The 22,158-nt window shown below is 55.1% G+C and overlaps 2 protein-coding genes and 1 long non-coding RNA gene across 4 annotated transcripts; all 3 read left to right on the forward strand.

Annotated features, from left to right (window-relative positions):
• The first annotated feature begins 1,465 nt into the window (after positions 1-1,465).
• On the forward strand, positions 1,466-10,617 carry PTTG1IP (PTTG1 interacting protein). The gene is made up of 7 exons (XM_021545408.2): positions 1,466-1,559; positions 3,981-4,033; positions 4,991-5,099; positions 7,662-7,767; positions 7,865-7,930; positions 8,312-8,358; positions 9,854-10,617. Exons 1-7 carry the CDS (start codon positions 1,481-1,483, stop codon positions 9,895-9,897), a joined length of 504 nt encoding a protein of 167 aa, XP_021401083.1. The 5' UTR covers positions 1,466-1,480; the 3' UTR covers positions 9,898-10,617.
• Positions 10,618-19,310: 8,693 nt separating this feature from the next.
• On the forward strand, positions 19,311-21,919 carry LOC116183963 (small ubiquitin-related modifier 3-like). Of its 2 annotated transcripts, XM_031505666.2 has the most exons (4): positions 19,311-19,340; positions 19,594-19,722; positions 21,051-21,122; positions 21,423-21,919. In XM_031505666.2, exons 1-4 carry the CDS (start codon positions 19,320-19,322, stop codon positions 21,483-21,485), a joined length of 285 nt encoding a protein of 94 aa, XP_031361526.1. In that variant the 5' UTR covers positions 19,311-19,319; the 3' UTR covers positions 21,486-21,919. The 2 variants fall into 2 exon arrangements, with proteins under 2 accessions (XP_031361526.1, XP_077641717.1); XM_077785591.1 differs by lacking the exon at positions 21,051-21,122.
• LOC110478652 (uncharacterized) lies at positions 19,744-20,110 on the forward strand. Its single transcript, XR_002466797.3, has 2 exons — positions 19,744-19,864; positions 19,948-20,110. It is a non-coding gene; the product is annotated as an uncharacterized LOC110478652 (long non-coding RNA).
• Positions 21,920-22,158: the final 239 nt, after the last annotated feature.

Below are 22,158 nucleotides of genomic sequence, written 5' to 3' on the forward strand. Positions count from 1 at the left end.
CTGTGACACCAGACAAGGCCGGGTGGGTCTCAGAGCCTGGGATGCTGTGTTATCTCGTCATCCCAGGGATAAAGCTGTTCTTCATTCCTCAGGGACTGCTCTAGGCCTCCCAAAAGCCAAGCCCTTCTCTCCAGGGCTGGGCTGTTTGTTTTACTTCAGCACAAACAATACCGAAGTCTTCAATAAAACTCCACTACCTCATCACATCATGGTGTGTCATGAGAACTAATATGTATTTTACAATTAACACGCTTCCGTGCTCTAAAGCTGAACGAACCGGTGCGGGAGGGGATGCGGGACCCTTTGGGTGGGTTTGCACAGGGGCAGGGGTCAGTCTCCCGGGAGGTTAACCTGGGGGGCGTGAGGAAAGGCCGGTTCTGTCCCCATCCTCCTCAGCCTCCTCCTCCTGCTCCCGCGGGGGTCTGGCCCCTTCCTGGGGTGGCCGCGGGGCCGGCGGGTCCCGGTAAGGACCGGTGGGGGTCCCGGTAAGGACCCGTGGGGGTCCCGGTAAGGAAAGCTGGCAGGGTGCCGGTAAGGGCCAGCGGGGGTCCCGGTAAGGACCGGCGGGGGTCCCGGTAAGGACCAGCGGGGGTCCCGGTAAGGAAAGCTGGCAGGGTGCCGGTAAGGGCCAGCGGGGGTCCTGGTAAGGACCGGCGGGGGTCCCGGTAAGGACCAGCGGGGGTCCCGGTAAGGACCGGTGGGTCCCGGTAAGGAAAGCCGGTGGGGTCCCGGTAAGGCGGGCCGGCAGGGTCCCAGTAAGGAAAGCCGGTGGGGTCCCGGTAAGGACCGGTGGGGGTCCCGGTAAGGAAAGCCGGTGGGGTCCCGGTAAGGACCGGTGGGGGTCCCGGTAAGGAAAGCCGGTGGGGTCCCGGTAAGGACCGGTGGGGGTCCCGGTAAGGAAAGCCGGTGGGGGTCCCGGTAAGGACCGGTGGGGGTCCCGGTAAGGAAAGCCGGTGGGGGTCCCGGTAAGGACCGTTGGGTCCCGGTAAGGACCGGTGGGGGTCCCGGTAAGGAATGCCGGTGGGTCCCGGTAAGGACCGGTGGGGGTCCCGGTAAGGAAAGCCGGTGGGGGTCCCGGTAAGGACCGTTGGGTCCCGGTAAGGAATGCCGGTGGGTCCCGGTAAGGACCGGGGGGGGTCCCGGTAAGGAGGGCCGGCAGGGTTCCAGTAAGGAGGGCCGGCGAGGTCCCGGTAAGGACCGGCGGGGTCCCGGTAAGGACCGTTGGGTCCCGGTAAGGACCGTTGGGTGCCGGTAAGGACCGGTGGGGGTCCCGGCGGGGGTCCCGGCAGGGTCCCGGCAGGGTCCCGGCGCGGTCCCGGCAGGGTCCCGGCAGGGTCCCGGCGCGGTCCCGGCAGGCTCCGGCAGCCCCGGGGGTCTCCCCCAGCCCCACCCCGGGCTCGCAGCCCCGCGGGGCCGCCCCCGGCCCGCCCCCGGCCGGCCCTACATAGCGGCGGTGCCGCCCCGCCCGGCCCGCTCCGCCATGGCCCCGGCGCTCCGGCTGTGCGCCCTGGCCCTGGCCCTGCTGCCCGCCGCCGTGGCCGCGCAGGACGCGGCCGGAGGTAAGCGGGGACCGCGGCCCGAGATCCCGGCCGGGCGTTGCTTTGGGCCCCGCTGCCGTGCGGTGTCCGTGCGGGTGGCCGCTCGGAGTGGGCGGTGGGGCTGGCACGGGAGGCCGGGTCCCCCGCCGGAGCTCCGCAGGGCGGGTGGGACCCGGTGCAGCCCCGCGTGTGCCTCGGAGTCCGGGAAAGTTGAGCGGGTGCTGGAAGCGGAGCTGTGCTCGCCGCTTTTCCGGCTTCCACTGCAATGGAACTTCCATGCCCAGGGGAGCTGTGGCTGCCCCATCCCTGCAAGTGTCCAAGGCCAGGTTGGACGGGGCTTGGAGCAACCTGGGCTGGTGGAAGGTGCCCCTGCCCATGGCCGGGGAGGTGGGACAAGATGGGCTTAAAGCCCTTTCTACCCAAACCATTCTATGATTCAATGATTTAGTGATGATAACAGCTCGGGTGAGAGCTGCTTACCTTCCCTGACCAGGGGGCAGTCTCTGGGCTGCCAGGCTCCTGCTGATGGCCCTGTGGAGGCTGGGGGAGGGTGGCTGGGGCAGCCTCAGACCAGGAAGAAGATGGGTGGGGAGCAGCGGGTGTTCAGCTTCTTCTTCTTAGTGGCTGGGGGACAGAGTATAATCCCCTGAGCTGCTGCACCAGGTGGAGATGAAGCTGTAGCAAAGGCAGGGGATAACTGTCCTCAGCGTGTCCTAAGAAGCCTGCCCCCTCTCCCAAGCCGGGAATTGTTCTCCATTCACTTCTTTCCTCCTGTAGCCAGCTGTAAAAGCATTACCCAGGTGGCTTCTAGGCCAGCAAGAGCTGCTTGTCCTGTCTCTGTCCCCGAGGAGTGCAGTGCTTCCTGTGCCATGCCATGTGAGCTGTCTGGCCACCTGAGATGGGACATTTGGAAAACCAGATCCTGAAGGGCTGTGGTGTTCTCGAAGCAGCCCATTCCCAAACAGCCATAAGTGGATGCCTTTGACTTAATGACTTGGAGTATGGTCCCCAGCTAGAGATGCCAGGAGAGGGGATACCCTGGGGGAAAGCAAAGCCCAGTTAAAACCACAGGTTCTGCTTTTTGCCCACCACTGGCCTCCTGTGGTGTGGGAGGGTGTTTTGTGACTCCTGATAAACAGTCCTGGAGCAGCAGAGAGCTGCTGTGTTTTTCCAGCCTCAGTTGAAGAAATCGGGAAGATGCAGCTTCAGAGTGTTTAAAATCTGCAATCTCAGCCTCTCTGGTGTGTAAACACCCTTATCTGAGCTATGTTAATCAATTGCCCAGTTGTTTGGAAGGCTATACAGAGCATGTGACTGCTGACAGTGGGTCATAGCTGAGGGCTCCTGCCAGCTGGAGGGAGAAAATCCAGCTTTGCTGATTGTGAGAGTGGAAAACAAGCACCTCTGGGATTGATTTTTTCCTGATTACGACACTGCAAAGCAATGATCCTTCATCCAGCAGTGAGTGGTCAGGCAAATTGATTTGAGTTTTCCATTTAAACCACTGTCAAATAGGCTGCTGCTTAGACTCTTAAGCAGGAGTCGGTTTTAAATGGCTCATTCTTGAGGGCTTGGCAAACCACCCTTCTTGCAGATCACCAATGAATTGCAGGTGAATATCCTGTAAGAAGACTTTTCCCAGGAGCACTGCTGGGAGCTGTGGCTAAGCTCAGAATGGGGTCTGGACTAGGCCAACTTGTCCTGTGTTCAGGTTCAGACCTTATCCATTCCCCTGCCCAGCTGGATGCATCCCATGAGGATACCTTCATCCATGGTGGCTCTGGTCCTGAGAGCCACCTGTGTCTGTAGAACTGGGGTCTTCCTCTGCCAGATGGGGGTGGAAACAGGTTTTGACCATGAGCACAGATTTTTTTTTGCTGCAGTGCTGCTCCCATTGCCTGGATTGTGTCTTGCTGAAGGAAGATTTGGATGAACAGGCTGTGGTAGGGTATGGCCCTCATGTGCAGCAGGAGGCCTCCTGTAGGATCTGTAGATCTGTGTGTCCCTATATACTTCTCTGCTTTTCCTGGTAGCAACTTCTGTGTCTGGAGCTTGTTTGCTTGAGCTGCTCCATCATCTGGTGCTACTGTGTCACCTACCCACTGCTTGCCCTCATGCTCATAGGGTCCCTCCAGACCAAATCCAGCTGTGTCCCCTGGCTGCCTGCTGCCATAGTACACATGCTCAGGCTTTTAGGGAAATAAAACCCAAGAGAGGAACTCACAGCTTAGGGCTTTGTCAGCAGAGCAAGGCAGATGAACTTTCATTAGCATTTGGGCCTCCCACCATGACACGGAGCACGTGCTGAAGCTGCTGGCTCTTTTGCAGCAGCATGCACTGCTGCTGGCCCAGTGGTGGGTTAGGAGCAGGCTTGGAAGGGCCCAGAGTTTTAAACCACTGATGCTCTTCAAAGTCCTGAGGTGTCTTTTTTCCTTCCTGCAGATTGTCACCAATATACGAACAGGAGCTGTGAAGAATGCCTGAAAAATGTCACTGTGAGTAGCAGCAGTGAGACTCCCAACCTCTCACCATGCCTGAAAAAGTTTCCTTCCTGGAAGCAGGGCTGGTCCCCTGCCTTTGTCCCATATGCTGCAAATTCCACCCACCTATGAGGGTGAGACGGCAATCCCTCTCTGGTGCTCTGGAAGGAGGTTGCTAGAAACTGGGTGGGTTTTGTTGTGTGCTTTTTGATTAATGGAATTACTGAGATGCTTCCTGATGGATGGGCGACGTGCTTGGAGAAGGGACTGAGTTGGCTGGGCTGGCTGGGTGAGTTCCCCTCCACCAGCTGTGCCATGCACTGGGTGGGTGCAGGATGTGTCCTGGTGTCCTGCCAGTCCCCGCTGCCTTATCACAGATATCAGCAAACTTGAACTTGAGTCAGATCTTGCAGCTGATGTAGCCAAAACCAGTTTGACCAAACCCTATTGAATGCTGGGCTTGGGGGTTGGAGCCACCAGGAGAGGACGTGCAAAGCTCTGCAGATGCTCTGGTAGTGTCTGGGCACATGCACGCCTCTCCTGCTCATCACCTTTGTGTGTGTAGAGGTGCTTGGTCCCAAAGGCTTTCTTCTTATCCCAAAATAAACATAAAGGAGTTGTCTTTATTAATTGTGCAAGCCATGGTGGGATTCTTAAGGCTGTCCTGGGCAGGACCAGTACTTGGCTCAGTGATCCTTTTGAGTCCCATCCAGCTCAGGATAGTGTACAATTCTAAGCCAGGAGAAGGATTCTCAGCATCTTTACTTGCTCTAGAACTCTGCACTCCCCTCTCCTGCCTCTGCTGGTGTGATCTGTGCTGGCACAGCTCTTACTCCTGAGCACCCTGTTGTGCTGGGTGATACCTGGTTCTCGTGAGCCAGCAGAGGTGGCCGTGTGCTGTGGCTGCCAAAGCAGAGCGTGGGTCACTGGCAGTGCACCAGTAATGCTGTGCTGCCTGCTTCTGTGTTCTAGTGCCTGTGGTGTGCCAGCAGCAGGAGGTGCATGGAGTACCCCGTCCGAAGGATCCTTCCCCCAGCCGAGCTGTGCGAGCTCCGCTCCGCGCGCTGGGGAGTCTGCTGGGGTAAGTGCCAGCCTGGGCTGGGGACTGTGTGAGAGCTTGCTGCTGTGGGAGGCTCCCCTGCCTCCCCATCTCTCTGCCAGTGTAGCAGTGACAGGCTGAAGGCAGTCAAGGTTCTGCAAACTCCCTGAAGCGTGGGCGGGGAAGCAGAGTATGAGCAGTTCCCTGCCTTCTGGCAAGTAGGACCCGTGAGGATTTAGCTACTCCAAAATACCTCCCTTATGCTTTGGTGTGATGGAGGCTCCAGACGTGGCTAGCGCCTGGAAACAGGAGTGGAAGTTCTCTGTGGGCCTGTGCAGCCCTTCTTGGTGTCTAAATCCCAGAAGTTCTCTCCTCTGCAGCTGGCTTGTCACTCTGTGCACTGCTTCTGGCTCTACATGTGGCTGCTGTCCCAGGTGGGCTCCTGGAGCCAGAGGTGTGGTGACTTCTCTGGGAACCTGTGTGTGCTTCTAGAGCTGAGTGTACTGTGGTCCTGCTCAGCTCTTACCCACCTGAGAAAAAACCTCTTCTAAAACTACTCCTGTATGTGCAGGTCTCCTCTAGGAGCTTTTTGCAGTGGACAGCTGCCTCTCCTCCATGCTGCTCTGTTTTCTGAAGATTTCTGGAGAGATTGGTGCCTTGTTTAGACAGACAGGAGCCAGCTTTTGGGGGCTGGAGCAGGAAGAAAGCAAGCTGGGGCCTGGTTGCTCTCACCCACCCCCTTGATGAGGAGCCTGGAGCTGAATTGCTGTTGCCTGTTCATCTTTTGTGCTCGAGGCTGGGCTCTCCTGTCTGCCCACAAAAGTTCAAACTGCTCTTATGCTTGTGGAGGAAGAATCTCCTCTTTGTAAGCCCTGTGGTATGCTTTTCTGAAACTTCTGTAAGGCCTTGAAATACTAGTTTTGATGTGAGTAGCTTCACAAAAGGTTTCATTATAGAACACATTCCTTAGCTTGTGAAAGTTGCTGTAGAGGAGATTAGTCTTGTGAGAGATTAGCTCTTACGTGAGTGTGCATTTTTGGTGTGTGACTTAGCCTCTGTCATCAGCTGGAGGAGTGCCTGGTGCTCTGCCACAGACCTCTCTGTGTGGGAAGGGGAGAGCTGAACCCCAGGCTCATCCTGAAACCCCAAAAGGGTTTCAGGAGCACTGACACTGCTGCAGTCTTTGAAAACAATTTCAGTGGTGGAGTCAGCTCAGGCTGGAGTACCTAAAAGAGGATGTATTTAGAACAGATAAAAGAAAGAATTCTCTTACAATGAAGGTGTTGAGGCACTGGCACAGGTTGCCCAGAGAGATAGTGAATGCCCCATTCCTGGAAACAGTCAAGGTCAGGTTGGATAGGACTGTGAGCAGCCTGGTCTGGTGAAAGATGTCTCTGCCCATGGCAGGGAGTTGGACTAAACGACCTTCAAAAGTGCTCTGAGCAGGTTCAGGTGCACTGAGATTTCTGTAGCCTGGCTATTGTGTGCAAAGTGGCTCCTAAACAAATATTTTCACAGGCACAAGTTTCTGAACAGCTTGAATCACACCTGGAAGAAACTCTTCTTTGTTGCCACCTGAAATCCTTGCCATCTAGATGTGTCAGTTTTGGCTGGTGTCTCTACTGTCATTCCTGCAGGAGCTGAGTAGGATGAGCAGGGACCAGGGCTCACAGCTGCTGTCTCACCATGTTCCAGCAGGTTTTGTTCTCTGTGTGGGCAGGCAGATCCCCCCAGCCCTGGGGAGACATGGCAGTCAGGTGCAGGAAGCAGGACTTGGCCTTCAGCAGCATTCCTGGCCCATGCTGATAAATCCCAACAGATTTTGTTTCAGTTTATCTCTCACCCAGGGACTTCAGAGATGACACCTCTAAGTGCTCATCTCATCAGAGATGACTTCTGAGGCTGGCTCCCATGGACAGTAATTCCTCCCTGTCAGAGATTGTCCCTTAGCCCTGAAACCTTCAGTTGTTGTTTTTTTCCCTTGATGGTTACTTTTTACCTGGATTAGTGATTAAGATAGCTTTGCTCCTGTTTCTGCCAGAGGAGTTTGACCTGAGTGCATTTGTCCTTGCCTTTCTTCATAGCCAGTAGCTGAGCACTCCTGTTAGCAGGTACACATGCTCAGCTGGTATTTATTTGTGGGTACCAACACCAGGTGTATCTACAGCTAACAATGTCCATTTGCTTTCCCAGGTGGTTGCACATCTCCAGCCCAGTGACTGAAGCTGCTGGTGACAGTAGCTGTGTGTTCATAAACAGGACAAGAGAAAGTAGGATAAGAGGAAATGGCCTCAGGTTGCACATGGGGAGGTTTAGGTTGGATATTACGAAAAAGATTCTTCACTCAGAGGGAGTCAGACAGTGGAACAGGCTGCCCAGGGCAGTGGTAGAGTTGCCATCCCTGGAAGCATTCAAAAAACATAGAGCTGTTGCACTTGAGGACATGATTTACTGGAAGACCTGGGAGTGCTGCAGGAACAGTTGGACTTGATGATCCTTGAGTGCTTTCCCAACATTAATGATTCTGTGATCTTATGATCCTATATTGTAACCCCAGGCAGCTGTGTCTGTGTGTGCTAAACACGTTTTTATCAAATCCTTCAGTGAACTTTGAAGCCCTGATCATTGCAATGTCCGTGGTGGGAGGAACACTTCTGATCATGTTGGGGGTCTGCTGCTGCTGCTGCTGTTGTAAGAAAAAGAGCAAAAAGCAAGTATCAAGGGAGTCCCCTGATTAAGGAACAGCTCAGATGCAGCCATGTGCTGCTGCAGAGCTGAGTGCACTAAGGGGTTTTTCTGTCTACCAGGCCAGACAAGGATGACGAGAGAGCAGCCAGGGAGAGGGAGAAGAGGCGGGTGAGGCAGGAGGAGAGGTGAGTTGATACCACAGGCCCTGAGGCTGCAGAATGATTTGGCTCCTGTCTGTGCCATCAAAGGTGATGCCAGGAGGCACATGGGGCTCAACACATGCAGTCAGTGGCTGCTTCAGCCCTAGCTCACACGCAAGCCTTATTAGGAATGTCATGCTGGGGTGACTTGTGGATGTAGCATCACAGCTATTGTGTATGCAGCTCCCCGAGGGCTGCTGACATGTGGGATCTGGTGGTCCCCAGAGCCTCCCTCAGGTGGGAGGCTGAGCAAAGCTGCCAGCCTGGAGCTCCCTTGGTTGGGAATAAGCAAGGAGCTCTGGCTCTTCTTGTTCCCTTTTGTATCACCAGTTACTGACTCATGGTTTTTCTGTTTGCCTCTCGCAGGAGAGCAGAGATGAAATCACGTCATGATGAAATCCGAAGAAAATACGGTACAGTGCTGACATGAGTGATTCAAACTAAGCTTTAGATGAAGCATTCTCTGTAACTGTGCTCCTTGCCATGGTTACAGCTGTAGATGAGATCTGGACAGCAGGGAAAACATGGTCCCTGCTCTCTTGGCTCACAACAAGTGTAGAGATGCTGGAGTCATGGTGTGTGAGCCCACGCAAGGGTTATTTTTCCTGGGCAGCAAAGAGGAAGTGTATAATGTTCCCCAGAATATGTCGTCCAAGCTTACCATCTGGGAGAAGCTGATGGAGCTTGACTGGAAGGGAGAAGCAGAAGCTGGCAGACACAGCATGATGCTGTTACCCTTCAGGCACAGCCCTCCAGTAGCCCCATGGTGAGCAAGTGGTTGGGGAGCCAGCAGCCTGGAGTGTGGGGCCAGGTAGGAATAAGAATGCCCACAGGTGCAGGAGCACAGAGCAGGCACCAATCCCACCCCAGTCCCTCTGGTCCTCTGTGCCAGCAGTGGTGTCTCAGCCCTCTGGGGATGGGACTGCACAGCCTCTCTCCTGGGGCTGGATGGTCCCTCAGGTGAGTGCCATGGACCTGGGCCAGCTCTGGACCTATCTGAGGAGAACATCAGCCTGGAAGGAAGCAGGGAACAGCCAGTTGCATGGGAGGGTTCCTCCAGCCTGCTCATTGGGGCTGCCAGGGGCTCTGGGAGTGTCTGGCTGTGGGGCAGTTGGGCTTATGCATGCTGCACTTGGTCTCTGTCTTTGAGAGGGCTGTAGAGAAAGCTAGAGACCTTTCTTCTGCTGTCAGCTGCTGCTTGCTGCAGTCCAGGTTAGGCAGGAGATCGCAGGGCCTCTGGATGGGCTGGCTCCTTTGGGGAAGAAAGAGTAGGCAAAGCTGTGCCTGAAGGAGCTCTTGGTAGAGAAAGCACCTGCCTGTGGAAGAGCTGTTCTCTGGGCCTGTCTTACCATGTCAGGGCTGTCTTGCTGGAGCCTGACCCCAGAGTTTACAACCTTGTCCTTTGTGGCTGTTCTTCAGAAGTGTTGAGCTGGGAAAGCAGCAAACAGCATGGAACGTGGCTCCTTGCTAGCCCCAAAATCAGCCCCATACCCTGCCTTGCTGTTTCCCAGTCTTGATGCTGGAGCAGGGAAGCAAGTCTAAAAACAGTTTTAATTTGATTTGGGTCTGGGCTCTCTGCTTATAAGTCCACTCTGACAGAAGGGGTGTGCCAAGGGAGCATTCTAGAATCTTAGGCAGGCTGCTTTACCTGAACTGTACATGGACTGCCTGGGAGAGGAGTTTGCCATCAGGTCAAGGTTCTCAATGAATGTCTCCTCTTGTGCAGAAGGGGAGAGTGAAACAGTGCTGACTGTGGGGTCTGCTCAAGTAAGAGCAGGTGTTTTGGGAGAACTGCAGCTGGGAAGCTTGAGGATGCTTATGACAAAGAATTGTTTCCCAGGACAGGTTTCTTGCTGGCTGTGACCCCTGTGGGTGCTGCTGTCTGAACAAATCTCTCCTTTCTTCTAGGCCTGTTCAAGGAAGAGAACCCTTATGCAAAATTTGAGAATTAGCATCTCCAGACACTCCCACCATTCACCCTGGTGAATGGTGCCTTCTGCAGAGCCAAAAGTCTCCAGGCTTCCTCCCACCACCATGGTGCCACTTCAGCTGCCACAGGATGACCCAAATGCTTGGTGACACCATTGTCCCCACTCCAGGTGCTTGATGTGGCTAGGGCTTTGCTCTTGCCCTGCTGGTGCAGGAAACCATGGGGCAATATTGGAGGATGGAGCATTTCTTCTCACTCACCTCAGGGTGGTTGCGGTATCCAAAGCAATGCACATAACAGTCCTTGTCCCAGCCAAGGGCAAAAGCAAAGTCACACATCTCCCTCACTCCTGCCTCACCAAGAACACTTCATGCACACAGAGCTAGGCTCTTCTGCTCTGCCCTACTTTTTCTTTCTTTTAGTATATGCAAAAGCCAGCAAGAGTCTCCTGACATAAGGGTCAGCAGGAGGCTTTGGCTGTCACTCCAAGTGCCTGCACTCATCCCAGCACATTAGCAGTCCTCTCAAAGAGCACAAGTTTCTGGTGATCTGGTGCTTCCAGGAGGAAGGTCTTATGTGCACCTTCTCACTTGCAACTAATCTGGGGAAATGCCCCAACTCTCCTACCTCTCTGTGCCTTTCTAGAAAGGTGGTCTTGGGCTCAATGGCCACAGCTGTTAGCAATACTGTAAGTTTCAAGTGTATTTACAATATGCTGACTATATTAAACTGATTTAATTACTGTTCTGGTCTGAAAGAGTTTAATTCTGCTTCCATGGCAGGCACAGGTTGGGAGTAGTGGCTGATGGAGTTGTCGCTGTTGTGTGGCTCTGACTCGTTGTGGGTAGCTGGGGGAAGCAGAAGCAAAGCTGCTCTTGCTGGGCTTGAAAGGAGGAGTCTGTTACAGAGATGTTCAGGTGTTAGGAAGAGCTTGGGATGGAAGTAAGGCTGCTCTCTAAGGAAGGAGCTGGGTGTTCTGGCAAGAGTTTGGCCTTTTGTCCCCTGGCATCTCTAGGAGAGAGGCCCTGTGTGTGTGGGGTGGCCTGGGGGCTCAGAGTGCAGCCCGAGCAGGGTACGGGAGCTGGGCTGGGAAGGAGGATGGAGCTGCCTGCTCTGGTGCCTGCCCAGGACTGGCCCTGCAGCACCCCCAGCCCCGTGTGCAGCTGGGCAGGAGCAGGAGAGTCTGGGCTGAGGAAAGCTGCCGTGGTCTCCTGCCAGGGGAATGCCACGGGCTCGGATGAAACTCCCTGTGCACGGCCGGGCTCGTGGGGCTCAGCTCCAGCTGAGCTCGGAGCTCAGGCCGGAGCCCCGGCTGCTGCCAGCGGCCCAAGGGCAGCACCTGCGGGTGACTTTTCACCCTGTCCTGGCTGCTGCCAGAAGAGCAGCGCTGGGAGGAGCAGAGGCACCGACCCTGCCCAGCTCTCGTGTGGCTGCTCTCCCACCCTCTGTGCCAGGCAGCTGCGCTGGCCGGGCAGGGGCTGCGCTCGCTGCTGCCGGGCAGGAGCCCAGGGCGGTGCGAGAGCGGCGGGGAGGTGAGGATTGACAGAGATCCCCGTTTGGCTGGAATCTCCTCGTGCATGGAAGATGAACTGTGGAGCCCAGTAAAGAGAAGGGAAAGTGCTGATAGGGATCCTGGTTGTGCCAGCCCCAAGGGCCCGTGGTGCCTCTGCCAGCCAAAGCTGTGGGGGCTTTGTTTGAGAGCCAGCGATGTCCAGGGACAGCTGGTGCTAAAGCCTTTTGAGCTGCCTTTCCCCTGCTGGGCTGCACCAGGCTCCAGTCCCCCCCTGCCCTGGGACTGGGACCAGTAAATTCATTTTGGGTTCCCTGAGTGCTCCCACTGGCCCTGCTCCCAGCACTAAGGGGTGATGTCTCCAAACCTATCAGGGATGGGGGGCTCCTGCAAGCAAGTTCCTCTTCCTCAAACCCCACTTGTGACTGGCTCTGTCCTCCTATGCTGAGCCAGGGCAGCAGAGAGACTTGCTGGGAGCCAGGATGGGTGGTGGATGGAATGTGGCCATGCCCTGGGGACAAGCAGAGGCCATGCCATGCTGCCAGGGCAGCACCCAGTGTCCCCAGACAGAGGCACTGTGTCCTCTTATCCTGGGCTTGTCCTGGGCCCCAGCATCTTCATCCTAAGGGCTGCCTCCCATAGCCTGGGATGGAGCTACTCCTGATGTTCCTAATTCCTCCTGTGAAGGTTGCTGTGTGCAGGGATCATGTGGCTGATGCACTGAAAACTGGGGAACCCTTTGGCTTGGCTGGGCCATGGTGGGGAGGTGAAGCTGTGTCCTTAGGTGGCCAAGGTGCCAGCTCAGGTCTGGCAAGAAGCATCTGCAGTGTAACTGGGAGTGGAGCCTGGCAGCTAAAAAAGAGATTTCATGAGGATTAACTGGTCTTTTTCAAGGCTGCCACGATGGAAAGCTGTCCTGACTGGGATGGAGAAGCAGACAGTGATGGGGACACCAGAGCTGAGGAGTGGGACAGTGCCCCACCACCTGCCATGGGTATTAGAAGGATGCACAGGGGAACTTGGAAAGAAGGGGTTAATGAGGTGGAACAGGGAACTTGTCTTTGACCAAAGGAGAGTTCTGCACCCTGCACATAAAGGCCACAAAAAGCTGGCACTAGGCCAATTCCAACCATGTGATAGGAAAGGTGGGACAAGCAGCCAACACTGTGAGAGGTGAAATCCCAGGGGCAGAGGAGCTGTGAGCACAGGCTGCCCAGCTGCAGGTGGGTAACTGTGCTGGGGAGGCCTGCTGGCATCACAGCCTCTTCCACTCCTTCCATTCACAGCACGGCTATGGTGGCAGCAGCAGCAGGGCCCTGGAGGTGCCCTGGTGCTGCAGAGTCTCTGCCAAACAACCTCAGTTCCTTTGCAAAGGGCACACAATTATTCCTAGAGGTGGTGTCAGTGTGTAGTGCTACAATGGTATTTTCAGCAGGAAAATACCAGGTATATTGCAGGAAAAGTGGTGGAAGAGGCAAGAGATTCAACAGATCCTCTGCTGTATTCCAGAGCTGCTGTATTTGAAAGGGAAAATGCTCACTGGGGCTGATAAATGATCAACAAGACATTCCTCATGAGTTTAGAGAAAGCAGGAGCCTTGGGGGAAGCAGAACTCTGCAAATAAGCTCTGCCATGTGAGGAAGTGGTTTTAACTGTTGTTCCTGGAATTTAAGTAGAGGATGTTGATCAGCAGCATAAAGCGGAGCTAGAGGCTGATCATCAGCAGTGCAGCCCAGGTGTCAGTACTGGGACCAGGCCTCTTCTTTCATGATAGTGGCCTGATTAATGGGGCCCAGGGCACCCTCAGCAGTTTGGCTGAATTTCCTGCAGTGGGAGGAGCTGCTGAGACACCAGAGAACCCAAAAGGATCACAACAAGCAGGAGAAATGGGCTGATGGAACCTCCTGAAGTTCAGCCAAGGGCCGATCAGTCCATCCCCTGGGGAGATGCAGCCCCAGGACACGCCATGGGAAGCAGCTCTGCAGAGCAGGTCCTCTGCAGGTCCTGGTGGTGGGACTGGCACAGCCCCACCCCAGCAGGGACCGCCTGGAAGGGACCTGGGTGAACACTGAGGTGTGCAGGCCACTGCCAGGTGGGCTTTGTGCCACAGGATCCATGTCTGTGGATGGGGGAGCTGCTAGGCGTGTCCCGCAGAACCCTGTGATGTCACCACTCGGTCACTGTGACACCACTTGGGTAACTATAACCACCACGTTGGGCAGAGCCAGAGCACTCAGGCTGTGACTCACTGGCAGCCGAGGAGCTTCCCAGTGCTGCCAGTGTCCGAGGAGCCTCTGGGCTTTCACAGTCTGAGGATCTTCCCGGTGTTGCAAGTGACCGAAGAACCTGAGTGCTGCCACTGACTGAGGAGCCTCCGAGTCCTGCCAGTGACTGAGGAGGAATCTCCAAGTCCACAAGTGGCAGCCAACCCTTCGAGTCCTGCCAGCAGCCGAGAGGAGGCAGCTCCGGGAGCACCGATGGCGGAGGTCGGGCCAGAGGCACCAGCGCCAGGAGCCGTCCGGGTCTGCCGCATCTGCGTGGATTTCCTGCGGAGCCCCGCTGCTGCCGTGGAGCCCTGCGGGCACGTGTTCTGCCACGCCTGCATCCAGCACCAGGCCGGCCACGACCCCGCTGCCGCCTGCCCCATCTGCCAGGGGCCCATTGGGGCCATCCGCCTGCTGCAGGGGCTGCAGAACCGTGCCGGGCGGGCCCCACGTCGGCCCCGCCGCCTCCATCCCTTCGTGGTGCGGTGGCGGCAGCGGCAGCAGCGGGAGGCGCAGGAGGATGCGGCTCCTGGAGGCGGCCGGCGCCGGAGACTCGCCGATGGGGACCGGGCACCGAGCCCTGTGCCCCGCCAGCGGCCCCGGAGAGAGCTGGAGGATCTGCGGAGAAACGGGCTGGGACAGCGGCCGCCGTGGGGAGAGGCAGCGATGCCCGCAGGGGACAACCAGCACCGCCCGCCCGTCATTGATTGATGTGGATCCTCCAGGGCCCCTCGGAACTGAAATCCAGGCTGCTGAGAAGGGCCTCCTCTGTTTTATGTACATAACTTTTGTACATACATCTGCTTTTGTACATAACTTCAAGACTTGGGGAGTGGGAGCTGTGGGAGGGGAAGCACATAGTTATAGAAACTTAGGTAGAAGATAGGACATTTATGTTAGGATAGTACCTGTAGAATAAATGTTTTTGTTCACTTGAAGCATTAGAAAGCAGACATTCTTTATCAGCGTCGGACACATGGAAGAGTGTCTCCTTGAATCTGATGTGTATGGTGAAAGTTCACAGCAGGGTATATTTATTCCATACTGAACATAGAGATGCATTACAATGCACCTCCTATCTAATACATAAACACTGCTTTCCTGGAACTAATTTGCCTGTATTTGCTTTCTACTGGAAGTCTTTTTTAAGTCCTGGCGGTCATCTAAAGGGGTTTCTGGCGGGCACATTCACTGAACGCTTCAGTATTACAGGTGATCTTTGATGTTTTTCTTTGGGCATGTACCATTGTTTTTTGTTACGTAACTTGCAAATAAACCCCCGCTGTAGTCTTACGAGCAGAGGTGCACTCACGGTAGAAGAAAAGCAGCAGAAGGCAGAACCCCGCAGTGGTGACGAATTCTCCCCACAGCGGCCGCAGCCTCTCTCCCCTCCGAATGTCGAGTGCACGAGAGGCTGAACCCAACGCCGTTTTCCCAATGCAAAGCTCGAGGTATCTCTGCCCTCCACGGGAAACCTCAGGTAAAGCCAGAGTAGCCAGCGGCACCGCTCCCCTGAGCTGACAACTTCTTTCTCCTCTCTGAAGTATCAGTCATTTCCGTGTGCTAGCAACACGTACTGGGGAAAATTCCTAAAGAGAAAATTAAAACCCAGCTACTCAGTCCCCAACAGAGGCCATTCCTGCTTGATTCTGTGCCAATTTTCTCATCTCTGAGGGGGCAGAACCAGGAAAAGGAAAATCCTTTAAGACTCTGAGCATATTCTGAAGGCACCAGTATGTGTTTTCCGCACGGCCAGGGCGAGGACAGAGGCTGAGATGGAGGTTTGGGGCAGAACCTCTACCCCGGCCCCAGAGTAGCCCTAGGGCTGGAGGAGGCAGCCTTGGCCACCGGCTCCAGGGCACTGCCTGTGGGAGAAGTGGACTCAGCCGGGATGGATCTCACACTCAGGAGGTTTCCTCTGGGGAAGCCCGGAGCCCTTTCTGCCCCTCCCTGCAAGGGCAGCTCCGTGAGCACCAACCTCCTGCCCTGCTCTCACCTGGCCCTGTGTAGTGAACGAGTAAAAAGTAAGGAATGTTTTTCTTCATTGCCTCTTGGAAGATTCAAGTGTGAAAATTAAGGTTTTACTCTGCCTCTAATAGAAACCTTCATTCCTGCCATATTTTGGAAAAAAAACCCTGTTTGAAGTCACAAAGAGCGCTTGTATTTGATACATCAGGCAACCAATCAAGAGAGCTTCGATATATGAGAAAAGCAAGCAATAAACATTTTGGTCCATCAGGCAAACTTCAGCTGAATACCAATGCCCAGCCACTGAACTTTAAGGGAGCAAAGGTGAATCTGCCCACGGCCGTGCTGTTGCTTTGAGGTGGACATGACATTGCCACTCTCCAAACCCTCCAGAAGCAAGTGCCGCAGAAGCTGCAGCTGCCAAATCTGCAGAGTGTCGGAGTCTTTGCTGTGTGCTCGTGCCCTCCCCCAGTGCAGCTCCGGCTGCCTGGCTCTGCTCCTGCACTGCCGCTGTCCGATGGACTTCAGCTGCCAAAGACCCACGGCGCTCTGTGAGGCAGCGCCGGGCCCACGGTGCTGGTAACACCTTCCCTGTGCTCCACCGGATTATTCTTGGCTAACCCCACTTTCCTATAGTCTTCTTTTCTCTTTTAAGAAAAAGTGAAATAGAAATATTGCTTTGGATCCCAACATTTAACCTCATTTGTGTTTTAATCTCACTTTCGGGTATGTTTAAAATCCAATTCTTTCCTCAACTGTGGCTCGAGGCAAACTTGCCTCTTCTCCCTTTAAGGGGATCTGAACACCCCAGCACCGGTTTGGGCTGGGCAGGGCTGGAGATGTTGGGTGCTTTCATGGAAGGCTTCCCGTCCCGTTTTCCTGCACACAGGAGCTGCCGTGTGATGGAGAAGGTGCGGTACCAAGGGTGTCCCAGGGTGTCCCATGGCTTTTCCGGGGGTGTCCAGGGGCTGTCCCAGGCTGTCCATAGAATGCTGAGACACCCGAGGACCCAGAAGGACCACAACAAGCTGGAGAAATGGGCTGATGGAGCCTCCTGAAGTTCAGCCAAGGGCCGATCAGTCCATCCCCTGGGGAGGTGCAGCCCCAGGACACGCCATGGGAAGCAGCTCTGCAGAGCAGGTCCTCTGCAGGTCCTGGTGGTGGGACTGGCACAGCCCCACCCCAGCAGGGACCACCTGGAAGGGACCTGGGTGAACACTGAGGTGTGCAGGCCACTGCCAGGTGGGCTTTGTGCCACAGGATCCATCTCTGTGGATGGGGGAGCTGCTGGGCGTGTCCCGCAGAACCCTGTGATGTCACCACTCGGTCACTGTGACACCACTTGGGTAACTATAACCACCAGCGTTGGGCAGAGCCAGAGCACTCAGGCTGTGACTCACTGGCAGCCGAGGAGCTTCCCAGTGCTGCCAGTGTCCGAGGAGCCTCTGGGCTTTCACAGTCTGAGGATCTTCCCGGTGTTGCAAGTGACCGAAGAACCTGAGTGCTGCCACTGACTGAGGAGCCTCCGAGTCCTGCCAGTGACTGAGGAGGAATCTCCAAGTCCACAAGTGGCAGCCAACCCTTCGAGTCCTGCCAGCAGCCGAGAGGAGCCAGCTCCGGGAGCACCGATGGCGGAGGTCGGGCCAGAGGCACCAGCGCCAGGAGCCGTCCGGGTCTGCCGCATCTGCGTGGATTTCCTGCGGAGCCCCGCTGCTGCCGTGGAGCCCTGCGGGCACGTGTTCTGCCACGCCTGCATCCAGCACCAGGCCGGCCACGACCCCGCTGCCGCCTGCCCCATCTGCCAGGGGCCCATTGGGGCCATCCGCCTGCTGCAGGGGCTGCAGAACCGTGCCGGGCGGGCCCCACGTCGGCCCCGCCGCCTCCATCCCTTCGTGGTGCGGTGGCGGCAGCGGCAGCAGCGGGAGGCGCAGGAGGATGCGGCTCCTGGAGGCGGCCGGCGCCGGAGACTCGCCGATGGGGACCGGGCACCGAGCCCTGTGCCCCGCCAGCGGCCCCGGAGAGAGCTGGAGGATCTGCGGAGAAACGGGCTGGGACAGCGGCCGCCGTGGGGAGAGGCAGCGATGCCCGCAGGGGACAACCAGCACCGCCCGCCCGTCGTCTGAGTGATGTGGATCCTCCAGGGCCCCTCGGAACTGAAATCCAGGCTGCTGAGAAGGGCCTCGCCTGCTTCCTTCGGCCCTTTTGTACATAACTTCAAGACTTGGGGAGTGGGAGCTGTGGGAGGGAAAGCACATAGTTATAGAAACTTAGGTAGAAGATAGGACATTTATGTTAGGATAGTAGCTGTAGAATAAATGTTTTTGTTCACTTGAAGTATTAGAAAGCAGACATTCTTTATCAGCGTCAGACACACGGAAGAGTGTCTCTTTGAACCTGATGTGTGTGGTGAAAGTTCACAACAGAATATTTATTCCACCCTGAACATACAGATTCATTACAATGTGCCTCCTATGTCATACACAAACACGGCTTTCCTTGAACTAATTTACCTGTATTTGCCTTCTCCTGGAATTCCTTTTTTAGTCCTGGCGGTCATCTAAAGGTGTGTCTGGTGGGCATATTTGCTGAATGCTTCAGTATTACAGGTGATCTTTCTTTTAACTTCTTCTTTGGGTACGTGCTATTATTTTTTTTACGTAGCTTGGGAAAAAAACCTTGTAATCTAACGAGCAGTGCTCCAATCACGGTAGAAGAAAGGCAGCAGAAGGCAGAACCCTGCAGTGCTGACGAATTCTCCCCACAGCGGCCGCAGCCTCTCTCCCCTCCAAATGTCAAGAGCACAAGAGGCTGAACCCAATGCCCTTTTCCCAATCCAAAACTCGAGGTATCTCTGCCCTCCACGGAAACCTCAGGTAAAGCCAGAGTAGCCAGCGGCACCGCTCCCCTGAGCTGACAACTTCTTTCTCCTCTCTGAAGTATCAGTCATTTCCGTGTGCTAGCAACACGTAATGGGGAAAATTCCTAAAGAGAAAAAGAAAAAACCCAGCTCCTAATATCCCAACAGAGGCCAGTCCTGTTTGCTCCTGTGCCACTTTGCTCATCTCTGAGGGGGCAGAACTGGGTAAGGAAATGGAAAAGGGAAAATCCTTTAAGACTTACAGTATATTCTCAAGGGGCCAGTATGTGTTTTCCTCAGGGGTGTCCAGGGGCTTTTTCAGCCCCCAGTGCTGTCCCGGTCCTGTCCCGGTGCTGTCCCGGGTCTGTCCCGCTGTCCCGGGTCTGTCCCGCTCCTGTCCCGGGTCTGTCCCGCTCCTGTCCCGCTCCTGTCCCGGTCTGTCCCGCTCCTGTCCCGGGTCTGTCCCGCTCCTGTCCCGCTCCTGTCCCGGTCTGTCCCGCTCCTGTCCCGCTCCTGTCCCGCTCCTGTCCCGCTCCTGTCCCGGTCTGTCCCGCTCCTGTCCCGGGTCTGTCCCGCTCCTGTCCCGGGTCTGTCCCGCTCCTGTCCCGGGTCTGTCCCGCTCCTGTCCCGCTCCTGTCCCGGGTCTGTCCCGGGTCTGTCCCGCTCCTGTCCCGGTCTGTCCCGCTCCTGTCCCGGTCTGTCCCGCTCCTGTCCCGGGTCTGTCCCGCTGTCCCGGCGCTCCCCTCACGCCGCTCCTCGCGCCGCAGCACAGCGCCCCCGTGCGGCCCCGCCCCCCTTGCCCGCTGCCCTCGGGCCCGGCTCGGCCCCCCCCGCTCCCCCCCGCCATGGCGGAGGAGAAGCCCCGGGTGAGGCGGAGAGGAGCGGGAGGAGCGGGACGGGAGGAGCGGCCGGCACGGGGCAGCGAGGAGCGGGAGGAGCGGGACGGGAGGAGCGGCCGCCCCTCCTCGGCCCGGGGCGCGGCTGCCGTGCGGCCTCACCGAGGTGTCCAGGCCGGGGGCAGCGGGGGCGGCCGAGGAGCCGCAGGATGCGGCGGGCGGGGTCCGGCCCGAGCGCGGCTCGCCCGGCCGGGCTCTGAGCCCGCCGCGTTTTTTCATCCAGGAAAGCGTGAAAGCAGAGAACGAGCACATCAACCTGAAAGTTTCCGGGCAGGACGGCTCCGTGGTGCATTTCAGAATAAAGCGGCACACTCCGCTGAGCAAGCTCATGAAGGCGTACTGCTGCCGGCAGGTAGGCGCGGGCACGGCCCGGGGCTCCTGAGGCCCCGGGGGGCTCCTGCCACGGACCCAAAGCATCCCCGTGCTGGTGAAACCCTCGCTGCTTCTCTGCCTGGATCGTGGAACATGCTTGTGGGCAGGCTGAGGATATCCAGGTGTGGGAGATTGAGGAGCTGGGATGCTGGCAGCTTCTCGGTGCAGAGCTCTTATCGAATGGAAGCTGCCTCTTCGTCCTCAGGTGCTCCCCAATACCCTGTGACAGAGTTACGAAAATTCCTCCATTTCCGATCTTTTCTCTGAGACAATGCACTAACCCTCAGTCCTGTCACCTCCAAAAACTTCATCAATTTTGACTTAATTTTCAGTTTGGAAAACGGCACAAAATAAATTCTTCTATGCCACAGCTTCCTCATGGGTTTTCTCCTCCTCCCTCCTTCCCCTGTGAATCCTGCTGCCTATTGCACAGTTGTGATCTGTGTTCCACAGGTGTCACAGGCTGTTCCTCAGTGCCATCCTGAACAGAACAGAAGGATGAATCCCCACAGCTCAGTTCCTGAGCCTGGAGCTCCCAGTTTTACACAGAGCAGAGGGTGGGCATGTGAATGGCTTTGGAAATGGAGTCAGATTTTGTTTGCCCTTATCTGTTACTTGCAGGATCCTTTCTTTGCTTATTCAATCTTTACACTCTGACCTGTTCTGTGCCTGCTGCACCCTGACACATCTCTGGGTTTTTGGAGAGGTACAGGGAGTTTTAGCATTCCTGTGTGTGACAGAAGTGTGAATCACATGGATTTTAGAGGGCAGAGCAATGTCCTCAATCCCTGATGCAGGGAGTAAGGCCTTCCTCATGTGATTAAACTTTGTCAGAACAGGATTCAGTAGTATGGTAACTCAGGTTTTAAGCGTAAAGTGTAAAGTTACCAGCATTTGACCTTCCTCAGTGTAGACAGCAAGACAAATATGCTCAAGTGTCCTGGTGGTTAAATCTTAAATCAGAGAATCACGGAATGGTTTGGACTTAAAAGGGAATTTCAAGTTCATCCAGTCCTACCCCCTGCCATGGGGACACCTTCCACTATCCCAGGTTGCCTCAAGCCCCATCCAGCCTGGCCTTGGACACTTGCAGGGATGGGGCAGCCACAGCTTCTCTGGGCTGCCTGTGCCAGGGCCTCAGCACCCTCACAGGGGATAATTTCTTCCTAATACCTAATCTAAATCTATTTTGTGTCATCCCCCTTGTTTTTTGAGTGCTAATTTTGTTACCATGTGTTCTGACAGTAAATCCATTAGTTTGGATTCAGAAACACCAGTGTGGTTTCTCGTATGTGACTGAACTTGCAGGGCTTGTCAGGGAAGCACATTACATTCCTGTTTGATGGACAGCCAATTAGAGAAGAAGACACACCTGCAGAGGTATGAAAAACACTCTTTCTGCAAATTGCTACACAGATATTCGGATGTCTGAGTGGTGATCAAAGGGGCTTGAAATCAAAATGATCCTGAAATGGTTGCTGTGAGTTTAGCGTGTTCCAACAAATTTGCGCAGGGTGACTGACGGAAAGTATTTCATGTCTTAGTTAATTAAAGTTATTCCTGAAGTGCTGATTAGGAGCAGAGAGCCACGTGCTTTTGTCACCATTTTCAAGTTTTCTGTATTACTTACATTTTCTATACTTTTAAAATGTTAAAATAATTCCTGTGTTACTCCCTCAGCTGGAGATGGAACACGAGGACACGATCGAAGTGTACCACCAGCAGACAGGTGGAGGCTGCTAAGACACAGCAACTTTTGGAGAACAGTTTGAGGATACTCATCACACCTCACTCTCTTGTGTGTCCTTGGATTTGCTGTTTTATTAGGAAAGAAATGAACATGCCAGTCTCACAGGGTTCTTTGAATCTCCATAGGATATTTACCAAAGTAGCTTGTTGTCTTTGACATTCTGAGTGCACAAGTCAAAATAGTATCTGCAGGGATTGAGCTGTGTCTGAATTCAGCCATTTAAAGTTCAGATTAAGTAATGTCTGTTACTGTTGTTAGCCTTTTTAAAAAATTTATTGTTTGTGTTATCTCTTTTTCCTCTCTCTTTAAGCCTGTGGCCTAAGCATTCATCCATGTGTTGGGACACTGTTTTTTCTTTCCTGGCTCTGGTTGGTCTTGCCCCTCTGTTTTAACTGAAGTTATATAAATAGTTCAATGTATTTTCATAGCAAGTGTGAGTGTAAAAGTTTCCTTTTAAGATGTGTGTGAGAGAAGGAACACAGATACAGGTATAAAATTTTTAGCTCGCATTACAAATTCAGTCAGTCCCTTGGGCAGCATTGTGCCCTTGACTGGGGCTAGAACACCATACAATGCTTAGGATAGGGTTTTTACATACTTAAGGTTTACATGTGTTTTTTCATATTGTGATAAAGTAGACCAAAATACAGTTTTTTAATGCAGAAA

This window comes from Lonchura striata, chromosome 10 (genome assembly GCF_046129695.1).
Source record: "Lonchura striata isolate bLonStr1 chromosome 10, bLonStr1.mat, whole genome shotgun sequence".
Classification (NCBI taxonomy): domain Eukaryota; kingdom Metazoa; phylum Chordata; class Aves; order Passeriformes; family Estrildidae; genus Lonchura; species Lonchura striata.